The sequence below is a fragment of the Nycticebus coucang genome, chromosome 9 (assembly GCF_027406575.1).
Source record: "Nycticebus coucang isolate mNycCou1 chromosome 9, mNycCou1.pri, whole genome shotgun sequence".
In the NCBI taxonomy this organism is placed as follows: Eukaryota; Metazoa; Chordata; class Mammalia; order Primates; family Lorisidae; genus Nycticebus; species Nycticebus coucang.
The window spans coordinates 7,160,007-7,177,220 of NC_069788.1; the positions used below are offsets into that span (position 1 = coordinate 7,160,007).

The 17,214-nt window shown below is 39.8% G+C and overlaps 1 protein-coding gene across 1 annotated transcript in view; it reads right to left on the bottom strand.

The window, feature by feature from the left end:
* The window catches only part of MEI4 (meiotic double-stranded break formation protein 4), a 140,516-nt gene that overhangs the window by 94,519 nt on the left and 28,783 nt on the right, over positions 1-17,214 (bottom strand). The window contains exon 2 of the mRNA XM_053603575.1: positions 11,764-12,299. Coding sequence (XP_053459550.1) covers positions 11,764-12,299 — 536 coding nt within the window. The remainder of the gene's footprint in view (positions 1-11,763; positions 12,300-17,214) is intronic.

Consider the following 17,214-nt stretch of genomic DNA (forward strand, 5'->3'; position numbering starts at 1 on the left):
TTTGTCTTTAAATTTGTTAAATTCTTGAGACAAATTTTGAATTTCTCTTTGAATTTCTAATTCTGACTTTTGAATTGCTCCTCAAATTTTTAATTACCAATTTTCCTCCATTTTATTAATCTTGTTTGCAATCCAAATTCTGAATTCAATTTCTGACATCACAGCCAGCTGTTTATGAATGGGATCCTCAGTTACATCTGCCATATCTTTCCTTGTGGGGGTTGATCTATTCTGGTTATTCATGTTACCAGAGTTTTCCAGCTGATTCGGCCACATGATTGTTTTACACCGTTTGATTTTTCCCCGGGAGCTTTGTCGAGGACCCGTACAGTGCTATGGCCTGAGAAACTGGGGACCTGTTTGGTGTGGTGGGGCTAATTGGTTCTGACTTGTTTTCAGCTGGTTTCTGTTCGAGCCTAGTGAAACAGTTACTCTGGGTTGAAGTCTCAGCTTTGGAGAAATACCAGCAATTAAGTCACCCTGCCCACCACAGGCAACAATTGTAAAAGGAAAATCAAACCTTCCTACAACCACACACCCAGGGCACCACCTGAATAGTCTTCTGGCGATTGGCTCAGTTCAAAAGGTCCAAATCAATTGTCTCAGTCAGCACCTGTCTCAGGTGGGAGAGTTTAAAAGGTCTTTGGCAACTGGATCGCCGGGGTCTGGTGACTACTCAGATATGGCTTGCTCCGGTGCTCTTTGGAGTCAGGAGGAGCCACCTAGCAAATAGATCAGTCTGGGAAGTTTGATGCCTCCTTCCCCACCTTGCACCTCTGTCACATCCAGTCACTGATAGTCTCACAGGGCTTTGACCCAGTTGCCTTTAGTGAACAGATACTCCAGGGGTTTGCACCTGCCTGAATCACAAGGAAATCTATTTCTGCTCAGCCAGGCCACTGCACTCTGCCTCTATCCAGCAGGGGGAGGTGAGGCCTGACAACCTCAGGTGCTTGATGGAGGCTGGGGGGTGTTCACTCAGTTCTAGCCCCGCCCCTAATTGATGTTTCTGACAGAACAAAACAGAACAACCTTCTGGGATTTTGTTTCTGTCCCTGCTAAATTCCCCTGCAGAAGAGAAGCTGTTTTGAGTTCCCAGAGCCTGCGCGTCAGGCCCTGTCTTTGCTCCTGCAGGTTTGTATTTGGTTACCTGTTAGTTCTAGCCTCCTGCCTTCGTTTGTCTATAGGCTGACCATCTCCTGAGGGCGGGGTGCATCTTAGGCTCAGTAAAGCGGTCCTCTGGGTCAGCCCCACCCTGGGAATTTCCCAGCTCTGTGCATCTGTTTTCTAGTTCCTGTGCTCCACCCAGGCCGGTACCGCCTCAGGCAAATCCTTTACTCATGGGGCCTGTGTTTCTGTCCCAGATCTGTTCCATGGTGGTTGCCACCTAAGTAGATGCCTGCCGCCTCTGGTTGCCCAGGGAGACAGGGGGTGTGGCTTCATAATATCCGGGAGTGAGCCCTATTGTTGCCAAAAAAATGGCTGCTGCTCTGCGCCTCGGGGCACCGCTGCTCTGGTGAGGTTCCCTCTCAGCTGACTGTCCTCTCCTTACTCCCATGCTGCAGAATGAGCACTGACCAGCAGCAATTCAGGCCCTGTCCACACCTCTTGAGAAAACACCTAAGAATCTGGACTCCTGGGGGACAGGCCTCCAGACCTCAGAGTGAGAGTGAAGGGGAGTGCTGGGAGCTCAGAATTGCAGGTAGAGAATATATACAGTTTTATACAGTTTTATGCCTGGTAGGAGAACACCGTGGCACCCAAATAGGGGAGGTAGGTCCAGTTTTTAGAGGGTCTCTTCCATGGAGTGTAGTGTGAGGACCTTTGAACTCTGCTCGTTTGTTTGTGGGGCACTCTGAGCCGTTCTCATTGGGGAGGGGACTCCCGTCCGCTTGGTGATGGATTTTGTACCTTTTGTTTGTATCCTTAAGGTCACAGCTCGCCTCAGTGCGTTCTTCAAACTTCTCTCTTGGTGCAGCTCTAATCCACCAGGTTACTTGCTAAATTTCTGACCTTTAACTCTCCTTCTGGATGGGAGCCTCTGTGGAAAGCTGGCTTCAGTCAGCCATCTTGTCTCCCCCCCCCCCCGTCTTCCCTTTTGTGCCTTACTACTTATTTGTCTCATCTTAATACATTTCCTAGAACTTTCAGTAAAATACTAAATAGTATTCCTTCTATATGGAAGGAATTCCTATACTATTTTTTAATTTTAAAATTAGAATGCTTGCAATTGATTATACATCACCTCTACTTACGGCAATGTTAGAGTTTTTATAAACAGATCTCTACTTGGATTGCTTTAAGAAAGTTACTAATAATTTGTTGAACATATATTACTCTGCATATTCTACATTCAAAGTCACCAAGTTTACAATTTCCTCTTAATGAGAGTCTGTTAGTAATAAATTAATCATACATGAACTCTGTGTCCGCTATCACTATGACAGTCACTTAAAATATCAATTTATGTATTCCTAATAAAATATTTTACCCACTATTTTTTTTCTTTATTGAATTTTCCCACTCAGATATAATTGTTTTTTATAAAGAACACTAAGGAAACAGTTTAATCATATGATTCTCATGCCATGCTTTTTCTCATATTTTTCTGCTTTTATTCAGAAATAGTAGATACCTAAAAAGACCTTTAGTCATGGAAAGTCAGAGACTGTCAAAGGCAGAAGCAAGACTAACCACCAGCTGCTAAAGATGTTTCTGTGGCATTTACTCAAAACTAAGTATGCCTCAGGATCATCCAAGAGTGAAATGCTGCGAATCTGATGGGAGCTATCGAGGTAATTCTAATGCCCAGTGAAGGGAAGGGACTCTGGCCAAACTGACGAAGCTGAGGACCATTCACACTCATCCACAGCAGGGAGAAGGGCAACTCCTGCTATCTCGCTGCTGCTTTCTTCAGTTTTTCCTAATTCATTTCCTCCAGGCTATATGTGCTGGGTTAGTCTCACCCTTGAACCAAAAGCTCCCTTATAAAAAGAAGTAAATTAAAAGCTCTGTTCACCTGCCTTGTCCTTCAAATTCAGTATCAGTCAATTCTTCCACATTCACATAAAAATAAATTAATAAATTTATTTTTATAAAAAGGAGACAGTAGCACTTGTCTCCATGTCTTGTTTTTGCTTTTTCATTCTCAGTAATTCTTTTACAGAAACATGTAGCACAGTCGGACGGATGGGAAAAAAGACCAGACAGTTAAATATGAGAAAGGTCCAGTTGGCTTCCTACCCTTGTCCCCATCAACGCCATCCCTCTCACTCTTCTTGGTATGTCTTCTTATCTTCTCAAGAATTTATTGCGTATGTGGAAAATATGATCCTTCCAGATAACAAATTAGGCCTGTCATCCCGAAGCAGTGACACATAGTTGGGAATTGCTTTGATATAAACTTTCACAAAGACTTTAATGATAAATATGGGCTTTATTTATCATCTCTCACTCCAGGTAGAACTGCGTTTAAAAATAAAAATAGTGGTATTTGCATAAAGTTTCATCAATTTACAAAGGACCTCCACAAACATCATTTTGTCCTCCCCTAATCTATTTTTGAATGATAAACTTCAGTTGCTGAGAGGGATGTAGCTTTCTAGTAAGGAAAAAACTTTCATTTCCCAGTCCAAACCCCTAGTAGTTTCCTGAATTCAATACTATCTTAGCTCAAATGTTTTTCTGATGGAGAAGTTTAGCACCAGTGTGCTATGTCATCAAGGTAAGTGTGTGGGAGGAAGGGGTATGGGCAGCTTTTAATGAGCCTTAGTCCTTGAGTATGCCAATGGTACCACAGCTGTCTCTCCCTGCAGGGTCTGCACTCCCAGGAAGGGGAAGAATGATTCAGGGACCAAGAGAGTAGGCTGCCAAAGCAGAAGTTTACTGGTATAGAAAGCCTCCAACCCCATCCGAATGTGTTGCTGTTATCTGTTCTGGGGTGTTAGGGCTTTTCTGCTTCCCTCTAGGTCCCTTTCTTCAGCTTGTGTTATTTTTGTCCTGTGCCCTAACTGGTCCCCTCTGTCTTGGCAGCAGATGTCCCTTCTACCTAGCAACTGTCTCCTCTGGTCAGTGGCTCGGGCATGTCTCTCCTCACCACCTTCCTTTATTTGTAGAGCTCCCTGCCAGCCATAGTGCTCTTGGCTGAGTCCCAAGATTCCATGCGGTTTTAGGTGGGTTTGGGTTTCCCTCCTGACTCCCTCCTGCTCTCCCCCAATTTCCCTTTTTCCCCATGGGTCCCCTCCCTGTGCGCTCTGCAATGAATTTCTGGGGAATTCTGGGCAAGTTGGTCTTTAGAAACTAAGAGGGAGAAATAGAAGGACAGCAACTGAACAGAACCCAAATGGTCAATTATATCTTTTCTTCCATTTATCATGGGGCATAAAAGGAGAAATTATTCTAACAAATATGGTATTCTGAAAAACCAACCTGGGATGTGTCAATTTAATTTGACATTTACATTTAAAAATGTTCAGTATACAGTTTTTCACTAGACTGCAAATTTTAAAAGAGCATCTTAATAATTTCTGTGATCGAATTGTTGTTTTGCTCGCTTTAATTGACACTCTTGCACCTAAGAATGTACAGTGTTTCTTCAGAATTAATTCCCTTGCTATTTAATTAATTTCAGGAGAATGAAGCCTCATGTTCATAGATTTGAAAGGCATCACAGAGACACATTAATCTGTTTTTAAATAGCATTTGTCCCTGAGCAGAAAGTCTCTCCTGGTTGCTGAGTCAGGTTATATCAACCTAATACTTGCCAAAACAGCCAGCATGTGATGGGGGGTGTGCTCCCAGTGTCTGCTCAGTAACAGCTGAAACCAGAGGACACAGAAACATCAGACTGAGAGACTAGTACTTATTGCAGCATCTGAAAACTTTAATAGTGACCATACCACATCATTGAAAAAAAAAGAAAACATGAAAAACCTATCCTTTCAGTTACTAAGAGGTGTGTCCATTGTGAAATCAGTTAATCAGCTGCCCTCTAGCACAGTGGTTCTCAGTCAACGCTGAGCATTAGAATTACCTGCATAAGGTTTGGACCAGGATTCAGGCATCACTATTAAAAACAAAGGCAAAAACAGGCTAACGATGACTGCTAATTCCATGCTAATCAGCAGAAATAATCTGAAGGAGAATTCTACTTTGAAGCTCTTTATAAATTCTCAGACTGGCAACATTTAATTCCTCACATTTTGTTCAATCTAGTGTTATTGATCATACAAAACTCTTACTATGAAATAACAGAAATATTCCTAACAGTAGCTAAAATTTAAAGAAAAGAAGGCTACTGTTTTGGACAAAAATTGATTCTATATCTCAGAATATCTTACTTCCACAATACCAAGTAAAACTATGGGTAAAGGAAATTAAGAGACCTTTCCAAGCCTGTCCTGGTTTCAATAATTTATAAAACCAGGAACAGAATAGATATTGTTAGAGGGAGGATTTCAAAATGTGTATACACATTTTAAGAAACAAAAAAACTGTATTAAATTTATAATTCTCGTATGTTTGGCTTCTGCGATTCCAAGAGGTGCTCAACACGACTTGTATTCATCTTTTGTTATCAGTATATAGTGACTATTACAATATTAATACAGCTTTTTCTTTTCTTGAGATGTGTGCACATTTTTGTTACCCTCTGTATTTCTTAACAACTTCTCCATCTGAAATTATTACAGTCATGTGAAGAGATCAGCTTGATCAGATATTTCTTGGCTTTAATTAAGACCCATGAAAATAAAATTGAATCCAGATGGAAAGTAAACCTGCTGGTGCTCTTCCTTTTTCTATGGAAGAGAGCAGTTTTAGTTATTTTGCCATCTGCTTCTCTCCTGTCCTGAAGTGTGTCTGTCATACAGTGAGCTCCCTGCATCCCAGTTCACCTACCAGCCTCCTTCTCTGAGATAAGCCTATAGTCATTGACTTTGTGATTGCTTGGAAATAGGATCATCTTTCAAACAGTGATCACTGGATGTGTAGGAAAAGAACAAACCTTCTGTTTTCCAGACAAAAAATGTCCATTATGGTCTCCCATAAGACTGCAGAGGGTTAAACAAAGTTGCAGCCAACCACAAACATAAGGAATGGGGAAAAACAATATATTTACAAGAAATATATGACTCCTGAATTTCAGGCAAAAGCTCTAAGGAGAAATAAAGTCAATTTAAATGGTAACCAATTACTATTTATTTCATATTTACTCAGCAATAGACTGCTATAAATTTGAGTTTTCTAGGCCTCAGATTAAAATTAGTAAGCAATTTTACATATATTCAATTATTCATTCAGAACTTGCACTTAATGTCTTATTCTTATATGCAAAACATGTACACGCAACGGTTTTGCTTCCAGTAATCATAGCTACATACAGTAAACAGGTTGAACTGTAAGATTACAGAAGTGGCCCTGATCTGACTTTTTATGTCTCAGCTGTTCCTCCTTTCCCCTTGAAAGGCACCTCTAACTTCTCTCTTCAAGATCCCTTTCCTTGAGGGCGGCACCTGTGGCTCAGTGGGTAGGGCAACAGCCCCATATACCAAGGGTGGCGGGTTCAAACCTGGCCCCAGCCAAACTGCAACAACAGTAACAACAAAAAAAAAATAGCTGGGCCTTGTGGTGGGCACCTGTAGTCCCAGCTACTTGGGAGACTGAGGCAAGAGAATCTCCTAAGCCGAGGAGTTGGAGGTTGCTGTGAGCTGTGTGACACAACTGCACTCTACCGAGGGTGATAAACTTAGGCACTGTCTCTACCAAAAAAAAAAAAAAAAAAAAAACCCAAAAAACTCTTTCCTTATTAAAATATAAAGAGGTTCAATGTCATCTGGTCAAAATCTCAACCAAATCAGAATATATTATCCCAAATACTTCATTTTTTTTTTTAATTTGGCAATTCAATAAAGCTGCTTTAAAAGCTGAGTAGATGGAGATATTTTAAAGAGACAGGGATCCTTTTCCTTATGTCTAAAATCATTACTATTTGAGGCTGATAGTGAAGGTGTACCTGTTACACTTCCATTGTTGTAGGGTGCCTTACCCAAAAGGACTCAGAGTCTCCCCCTTCTTTCACTTCTACTTTAATCCTAACCAAAAGCTTGACTTTCATTTCCTACCGAATATTCTAAATAACAGAATTCAGGCTACATTCACAGCATTCTCTTTTCTCTCTACGTTCTGAGTCCCAAGGACACGTGCTTCCTCAGAGCTCACCCCCAACAGGAACTCAATCCACACATGTGACACTAAAACCTGCTTGGGAACCATGTCAGGGTGAAGGGAAGATGGAGTGCTGGGAGCTCAGAGGAAGACACAGGTAGAGTGCCGGGCCCGGGAAGGCTGGAGGTTAGGACACTATACCTTTGGGAAGGCAGCAACTGCCTTCAGAACAGAGCCTCCAAGTAAGCCTTCCAGAGTCAGAGCAAGGAATGCTTAGCTGGGCTCATGAGAAAGTCATCTCACCTCTTTATGCCTCAGTTTCCCCATCTATAAAACAGGGACAATAAAATGCCTTTCCTGGGCTATGGTGTGAATTACATGAAATAATACATGAGAAGCACACAGTAAGAACACAAAAATGTAGACCCATGATGAGCAAAGAATTAGAATAAAAATCTTTTAGTGCAGTATTTCTCAAAATTTAATGTGTATATTAATATCTGGAGATATCACCTAACCCCAGCGAGAATGGCTTTTATCAGAAAATTCTAAAATAACATACTGGCATGAATGCAGAGAGAAAAAACACACACTGGTGGTGGGACTGCAAATTAGTGCAACCTCTGTGGAAAGAAAGTCACATGGAGATACCTCAAGGAACTAAAAGTAGACTTGCCATTTGATCCAGCAATCCCACTTTTGGGTATTTACACAAACAGAAAAAAAAAGTCATTTTTTCAAAAAGTATGTGTACACAGTACATCAGTGATTTGAGAAGTTCCATTCTGGTGTTTTTAATCTTGAAAGAGAGCCACAAGGCAACTTGAGCCAAGGTGGATAATGATGAGCTGAGAACTGTAGTGGAAATGAATCTATCTCAACCTGCACCTGAATTAGCAACAAGGTTGATTTTACTATTCCAACAGTACTGGACCATTTGAAACAAATTGGCAAGGTAAAAAAAAGTTGGATAGATGGGTTCTACACGAACTAAATGGGTGACAGAAGAGAAACTGTCCCAAATACTTCCGCTGGTCATCTGGTGACCACAGTGATATTCCACCAGGAGGCACATCACTCCTTTTCTAGGATGAGTTCACAAACTCAACTGTCAGACTTTGTACAATGACATCTCTGATGACCATTCCAGAAAAAGAGTTCCAAAACTGCTATCAAGGGTGGACCACACACTGTTTCCCAAGAGAATTACATTGAAGGTGACCTTAGTGATACTTCTCTATTTTATTTTATTTTTTTTTTTTTGAGACAGTCTCAAGCTGTTGCCCTGGGTAGAGTGCCGTGGCATCATAGCTCACAGCAACCTCCAAATCTTGGGCTCAAGTGATCTTCTTGCCTTAGGTTTTCTATATTTAGTAGAGATAGGGTCTTGCTTTTGCTCAGGCTGGTCTCAAACTCGTGAACTCAAGAAATCCACCTGCCTTGGCCTCCCAGAATTGTAGGATTATAGGCGTGAGACACTGCACCCATCCAACCATGTGATATTTAGCAATGAGGTATGTACCACTTCTTTTAGGAACTTAATTGTCCAACCTCATACACTGGGAAAAAGAATACTCAATAAATGGTGCTGGGAAAACAGGGTAGCTACATGTAAAAGACTGAAATAGGATAATTCACATGGTTAACAGACTTAAACCTACCACCTGAAACTGTAAGAATTCCCTTCTTTGGGTGGTGCCTGTGGCTCAGTGAGTAGGGTGTTGGCCCCACATACCAAAGGTGCTGGGTTCAAACCTGGCCCCAGCCAAACTGCAACAAATAATACCCGGGCACTGTGGCGGGTGCCTGTACTCCCAGCTACTCGGAAGGCTGAGGCAAAAGAATTGACTAAGCCCAAGAGATGGAGGTTGCCCAATGCCACAGCACTCTATCAAGGGTGACAAAGTGAGACTCTGTCTCTACAAAAAAGAATTCCCTTCTTCTACCTTCATAGCCAGCATTGCAACATCTCCAGGTTTCTGTATAATTTGGACACTGACTCTTTCGTTTCCCTTTTTCACTTCTAAGGATCTTTGTGAGTTTACCGGGCCTACCAGAATAGTCCAGTATGATCTTACCAAGCCAAGGTCATCTGATCAACAACCTTAATCTCCCCCTGGTCACGAATTCGCAGGTTCCAGGGATTCAGATGTAGAAATCTTTGAGGGGACCATTTCAAATACCTATCCTCGCAATATATATACAGCTTTGACCATTGATACTCACTATGATGACCGCAAGATTTCAAAAGATTCCAAGTTCCTATTAAAAGTTGTCTTAAAGAAAAACTAAACATCATCAGAAGAATTTCAAAACTGAACCTATTGAGAACTTGTTTCTGAAGACTGTACTACGTTTAAAACCCAGCTACATATGGACTGTACGTAGGAAAAATCCCTTTGTCAAAATATAAAAGTATAAATACCATACCATTTCCTTTCAAACTGCTCTAAATAAGTTCACTTGAATGAAATTTATAGCAAGTCTGAAGTTTAAGCAATAAAATTTAATTAAATCCTTCCAATATATGGAAAAAGTATTTTTTTTGGAACAAGTGAAGTTTTTCTTAACTATATTGTTTTACCCTATGAAGTTTAGTATTAATAAAAATATTCAATAATAGGAGTTATCCAGTATTTTGTCTGAGAATATATTCTTTCTTAAGATTTTACTTTGAGGAAAGGTGAAATAGACAGGGAAGCTCTTATAAAGAGCAATCACTAGTGTATTTTCCCCATAAAAAATAAAGTTCTATGATTATATCTGAGTAATGATGACAATGAGGGTAAAAATGATAATGATGATGGAGACGAGAATGGCAAAAATTTGATTTAGTCTAAGATGTTTTGCTGGGGAGGAAAAACAAAGCCCCAGAAAGAATGCCATTAAAATGTATTTATGAATTGCCATCCTAATTGTAAATGTAGTGAAAACAGTTATGATCTGCTTGGCGTGCAGTGATTACCTCTCTAAAGAAGCCATTCATTCCCTGCTCCTCCCACGCTGACTACTCATCAGTAGCTGGCAAACGACAACGGCAAACGACACAGAAAATACACATCTTGGACCCGCCCAGACCACCACAAGTTTCCTGTACACGTTCTCCTACTTCCACACAGTTCCCAGGGCTAGTCTCACATACCATCCTCCAATACCGAATTAGAAAAAGAATATACTGCAAAAGACCAAGTTGCATCATCTGGTAACTCTGATAAGGAACATAAAAGCCATTATCTGCAAAATTCCAAGTCACATTAAGCCTGTTTGAAGAAGTGGTTTTAAAAGATGAAAGCAAAAATGTACAAACAAAATGATTAAAAATATTAGGTAGTTGAGATATTGATGGTTAAGAAACAGATCTTTTATCTCAGAAACAACCATAGAAAATATGTTGTTTAATTTATGATTTACCACATTCAGCAGAAAAAGATTTCAATTTTCCAGGCAAAAAGTTCAATTTCTTTTGCAAATGCCAAAAACTTAATCATAAGATTTTCTAAACTATAGATCAAATCATACATTACTAGAGAAGGAAAGAAGAGATGTGCACGGAACAAATTAGTGCATGGGTTCAAATTTTATCAGAGTTTTGAAAATTCAGATAAGGTCTCCTATAATATATAAAAACAATCAATGTTAGATAATGGCACTGAGGAGAAAAATCTAGAAATGATGTATCTAAGGAAAACAAAGTCCAATTACTTTTTTCATGTAGTGAAATATAATGAGTGAGTTAGAAAGACCACTTAGACCCCTCTGTGATATTTTCAGTGGTCAAATGTAAAGGATTAAAATGTCAAAGTACAGCTCTCCAGAAAAGGCCGGGATAGCTCTAAAGATTCAGTTCAGATAGTAAAGAAAGAAATATGAAAAAGAAACTATCATGTTTTGAGAGTCAAACAAAACCATTTCAAGATCCTTCAATGTCACTTGTTAAAAAAGCATCTAAGTCAACTTGCTTAGATCATGTTAAATAAATATGGGGAAAATACAATAAAATGTTATACTATGTGTTCTTAGCTAATTATTTTTCAATTAACTCATATTTGTAGAAGGTTCATGAGACATTTGCCATTTACAAAAGAAAGTTCAACAGAAAAGAAAAATATTCTTTGACCCCAGGTCATTTGCTAGTTAATGCCAGAAAAAAGAGCAAATTCAACACAGCGTGGGTCATCCACGATGAGGAATTTAATACTTGCATAAGTTACAGTTTGGAAAACTTTAAATGTTAGTAGTTTCTGCAAAGAATTGAGATTTTTTGAGCAACAGGAAGAAAACATAGGTAGGGAAAATGTAAGTGTCTACAATCACTGATTAAAAAATAACAACAACAGGGAAAGTAATTCAAAGCTGGGAAGCACAAATTTGTATCAGTGACATCTAATGTCACTAGAGAAAATTAAGCTGAGCAATCATTGGCCAGAGGCAGAGATGGGACAATAGATATGAGGAGGGGACAGCTGTAGAAGAAGGCACACTGGAGACCCTTCCCTTCCACCACAAAGCTGAAGTACAACAACAGACATTATCCAAAGTGAACTGCTCACTAAAACTACTGACATCTTACTTCATGAATAGGAGAAATTTATTACTTACCCGATTTATATTGTTGTTCCCTAACATAACCTGTAGTAGAGTTTTCTCAAATTCTTCCAACTTCTTGGAACATTTTTTAAGAATATAATTCGATAGGTTATAATCACTGATCAGTCTAGCTACAATATCAACAGCTTCTGTCCAAAAGCTTGAAAAAGGAAGTTTGGGATTGTGGTAAAAATGTATCAGGCCATCCAGCAACTGGAAAACAGAATCAGAGACAGTGGAAGAGTCTTTTTCAAAATAGGTTAAGTCTGTTCTCAGACTGCCTGAGTCTGTCAAGTTCTTCAGCTCAAGCAGATGTTGTAAAAACTGCATGTGAGAAGACAGAGGATTTTCCAGGGTAGCACAGGGTCTTTTCACAAGAGGCAAGGGTGGAAAGGGCGTGGGAGTACAGCTCTCCAGAAAAGGCTGGGACAGCTCTAAAGATTCAGTTCTCTGCTCATTTGACAAATCACACCCAGAATCTTCCATTGAAGTGAATGTATTTTCAGAACTTCTAGGTTCCTGAGCCAGCAACTGTGAAGGCAGGTTTCCTGAAATGCAAAGAAGTAGAAGGATTATCTATTATCTTCCTGTAGCTAAAATTTCTTCATAGTAAAACTAGATATTGATTCGTCTAACATCAAATGTTAAGTGAAGAATTGTAAATACATATTAAACATTTATCAAGAGTGGAAGAAAACTTAGTAAAGGAAAAATTGTGAAAGAAATTGCTCAGGATAACTATAGAACAAGATCTTTATCTTCAGAGGTAGAAAAGGAAAGGTGATCTGTGCACAGGTCATAATCTGTCTGTCATTCAACTATGAGTCGTGCTTCACAGACACAGAGGAGAAAGCCACGGACCTGACGGAGGTCACAGTCTAGTCCAGATTTCAGTGGGAACCACAAAGTAAAAGGCAAATTCAGAGACAGAGATATATGCAAAGAGGAGGGCCAATGAATAGCTCAGTCTGTATGAAATATATTAGGGCATTCTAGAAGTGATGTGGGAACTACTGACAAGATAGGAGTTCAAGGGTAAAGTAAGAAAAATGGAAAAAGGGAAGACTATCCCTAAACCAATGCTGAGAAACACGGCCGTCAGCACGAGGGAGCGAGGAATTGACAGGTGGACGCAGGACCATGAAGCAGGCTCATCTTCATGCGCCAGAACACTCTGTTGGCTTGAGGAAGGGCTGATTTATGGAGAACAGGATGAAACATTGAGATAGCAACTTGAAATCACCTCTAGTAGTTCGAGTATGAGGTGATGAGAAAAATGAACCAAACATCTGCAGTGTAAGGGAAAGGAAGGGAACAACCAGGGAAATAAATATAAAATATACAATGCAATCTGGAAGCCAGTGTGTCTGACTGGATGTGGGCAATGGAGTAGAAGTGAATAAATGCAGTTCATGACTCTGAGCCAGGTGACTGAGTGGCTGACAGTGTTACCAACTCAAATGGTGAAGAGAGAGAACTAGCTTAAGAGACACCGTAAGGATTTCAGGTTTAGGAATGTGAACTCAGAAGGAGCTGGAGGAAACCCAGGCAGAAATGTTCACCTATAAATTGGTCACATGAGCCTAAGAGTGAGGGAAAAGAGTCCTCAGTGTGTAGGTGTAGAAACTATGAAAATGGCTATGATAACTCAGAGTATGGACGGGGGTAAAACAGGACCAAAGAGGGTCACGAAGAATAAATATGAAAATGATTGTGTCATGGAAATCAAGGAAATGGAGAATTACATGTAGTAGAGAAATTCAATAAAATAAAAAGCTGACAAAATATCTGCTGGAGTTGCCAATTAAAACACCCAGGACCTTACACACAGCAGCTGCATCTGTAGCGGCTGTGATCAATCAGCCAGGTCAGCAGAGGACAGCGTGCAAGGAACTGAAGAGGGAATAGGAACAAAGTAAGTGAGGACAGACAACTCTTCTGAAGACATGGATCAGCAGAGTACAAAATGATAGACACGAGGCATGACAAGCTGGGAGAAACCTGAGCAATTACAGACAAAGAAATAAAAAACAGCAGAGAAGCAAAAGTTGGAGATAGGAGAAAAGAATGGTGGTTGAGACATGGCCCTGGGGAAGGACCCAGTGAATGGGCTGGACTCAATAACATGGAAGTGAAATTTTTTCCACTGAAGGGAAGATGATGAAAATATACAGCAATGTGGAAAACTACCACAGGCATAAAGAAAGTTAAAAGACATCTCACCTGACAGTCATATTTTATGTAAGTTGGAGGCAGGAGTGAGCTAGCTGAACAAAGGTGACAGTGACATTTTCTATCTTCTTCACATATTTAGATATTTGTACATTTATCTAATGTAGTCAAACTAGAAGCTGGTGAGTTAGAATCAGAGGACTGAGCTACAGAGTTCCTTCATTTAACAAGTGCCTACCGTAACAACTACAAATGTGCAGTGGTTATAAATAAATCTTGCAAATAATTACTATAATCTCCATAGTCTGTGCTTAGAGAGATAATGCAGAAAGTTGAAAAATGCAGTGCTATCCTAAACAAGGACCTGGCAGCGAAGCCTTTGAAAGCACGCAGCTACTTTTATACTAAGACAGCCAGAGAGCCTGATAATTTTAAGCAAATGTACATTTTTATGAGGAAGGATAGATATTTAAAATGACTTCTCAAAACATCATTCTTCACAAAAATAAAGGAGGAGAGGAACTACAGTAATTATTTTGAAAAATTAAACTTTTTTCTTTCATGGCAATCAAAATAGTTCTCCACACACACACACAAAAAAAAACAACAACCTACTCAAATTTCCATTAAGGTAAGCTAAATTTCACGGGTGACAATTTCAAGGAAAACTTATAAAATGAATTCTATGAATAATAAACTGGGGTCTTCTTTTTAGCCCTCACTGGCATGCTACACCTTTTGGCAAGCCACATCACCCCTCCTCATCGCCTTCACCCACAATAGGTACCGATTTGAAGGGAATGGTTCTACCCATGCATGTTATGAGGACAGAAACACAGAGAAATCACAGTTCTCCTTGGCTGCTCTGTTTTTACATACTAAGAAAAGTGTGATGAGGGCATATCTAGGCAATGGCAACATGGAAAAACACACAGGAGGAATCCTCAAACGCCCAGAGAGGAATCCTCTCTCAGCGCCACAAAGGAGGGCCCTCCTGAGATCTCACACAGGACTAAAGTTAAACTACCAGATTAAATAAAATAATATTATATTCACACATCTTTACTTTACAAGGTAGTCTCATCAAATGATTCAACTGATAATTAGTAATTCAACCACTCCAATGATGGTTATTGTGGTCCCTAACTCATGGGTAAGGAAATATAGGCTCAACTTGATTATGAGACCTGAGAAAAACCACAGGTAGGAAAGTGATCCGTGAGCTTCCACACCAGCTTATGCGCGTCTCCACTGCAGTGCTTGTCCCTTTCTGTATGTTCACTACTTGTTTACAGAGCTCTTTAAAGGCACAGACCCTGTCTCCGGTCATCTTTTTGGTCCTTTTGCTGAACAACAGTATCTGGAGAAGAAACAATGTGCACAGACATGCCCAGTGCTGCGACCTAGTGCTGGTGACACACACCATCCCTCAGGAACCAGGAGGGACTCCTTGGCAACTTCACACCAAACCCTAACAATTACATACATGGATAAGAAAGGACAGACAGCAAGAGAGAGAGAATATGTGGTTACTGAAAAAATTTAAAATATCCCAGAAATCTGATGACAAAAAGCCATGATACTGTCACAGCATATACTGCATCTTGTAAGTAATTCATTGTCTCTCCTCTCAGTGCTCATGTCAAAAGCTTTGATGACTACAAACATTTACACTGGAAACCAAAGTTCCCACATGAGAAACCATTCACTGCCTGATAAGGTAAGTAACAGTGGGCAAGCATAACTCTGGTATGTCTGTCCTTAGAAAACAGAAAAAAATCCTCAGAGACTATCACTTCCAGCGATACTATTAAGGGATTATAAGCTCTCACAAAAGTCATAAAATATTTATTCATAAAGAAAGGATTTTAAAAATCCATCCTTGTTTGAGTCATATATAACATAAAAAGTGAGAGGAACAGCCACCTTTCCTTTGAAATGAGCTTTACCTAAGGACAATTAGATGCCACTCATTGGTGTGGATGGTTGTTTTCAACTTAGATCTTGAAATATGGCAAACAACGGAATAACATAACATACACAAAGCAGAGAAAAGAAAATGAAACCACACTACAGCAACTTCTATAATTCCAGGGATTAAAACAAAGCGAAAGTCAAATGAGGCTTCTCTCTTCAATTCTTATTGGGTTGCAATGTCTCTCCAATTTATTGGACATGATCTATTTAACATTAGATTTCATAGAGGTAAAACACACACAAACATTCCTGATCACACACAGTCTGACACAAACAAGTGTTCAGTAAATAGTATCTAGTATCATTAAATAATTATAGCTATCAGAAAGCAAAATTATGCTGAAGTATGAAATCATTCTACAAAAGTACATAAAATATCAAATAAAAGTTATAAAAAAACCAAACTTTACATATTCTATCTACAGTACTCTATGTCCTTCTCACACACCGGAACCCAAAGACTTGCTATTTCATTTTGCTGTGCCCCTAAGCGCTCCACTTTCTGACAGTTTTAAGGTCCAACTAGAACCCATTATCCATTTTAGAGTGGATCTTAAGCTCAGTCAACAAAACAACGCAGAGCCTCCTCACACATCCTGTGCTGGAAATGCCCACCAGGGTCAATAGTAATTTTTAGCCACCCTTAAAAATATTTGCATCCACATCATCCACTTATTCTGAAGTTCCTACCTTCTTTATAAAACCAGCACATAGAATCAGCTATCTAAAGCAGCGGTCTCAAGTCACGACCCACAGGAACTGAATTAAAGGCTCTGGGCATTAGGAAGGTCGAGAACCACTGACCTAAATGGCATCTTACCATACTCCCTGCAAGCACATGCTTTATGTTTAAAAACTGAACAAATCATCTCCCTGCATCACACACAGAAGCACACAATTCATGTTTGTCCTACCAACTGTCAGTCTCAACTAACACCACGCATCGTGACTGTCCCTCCATCACCAGGTCCAGGGTGAGAGTTCATCCTCGCCTCCTTTCTCTTGTCCATCCTCCACACGGTGAAACACCACGTTATGCTGATTCTACCTTCTATACATGAATTAGGCAGGTTTTTTCAGAGAAACAGAATAATGTATAATTATGATATAACATAAATATACAGATAAATTATATATATGGAGAGAGAAGAGAGATTTATGACATTTATTATAAGAAACTGGCTCAACAAATTGGATCAAGCAATCATGGAGGCTGATCAGTCTCAACATCTGCAGTCAGCAAGCTGGAGATCCAGGAAAGCAAATGGTGTAAGTTTTAGTCCAAAAACGAGAGGCTCAAGATGCAAGAAGAGG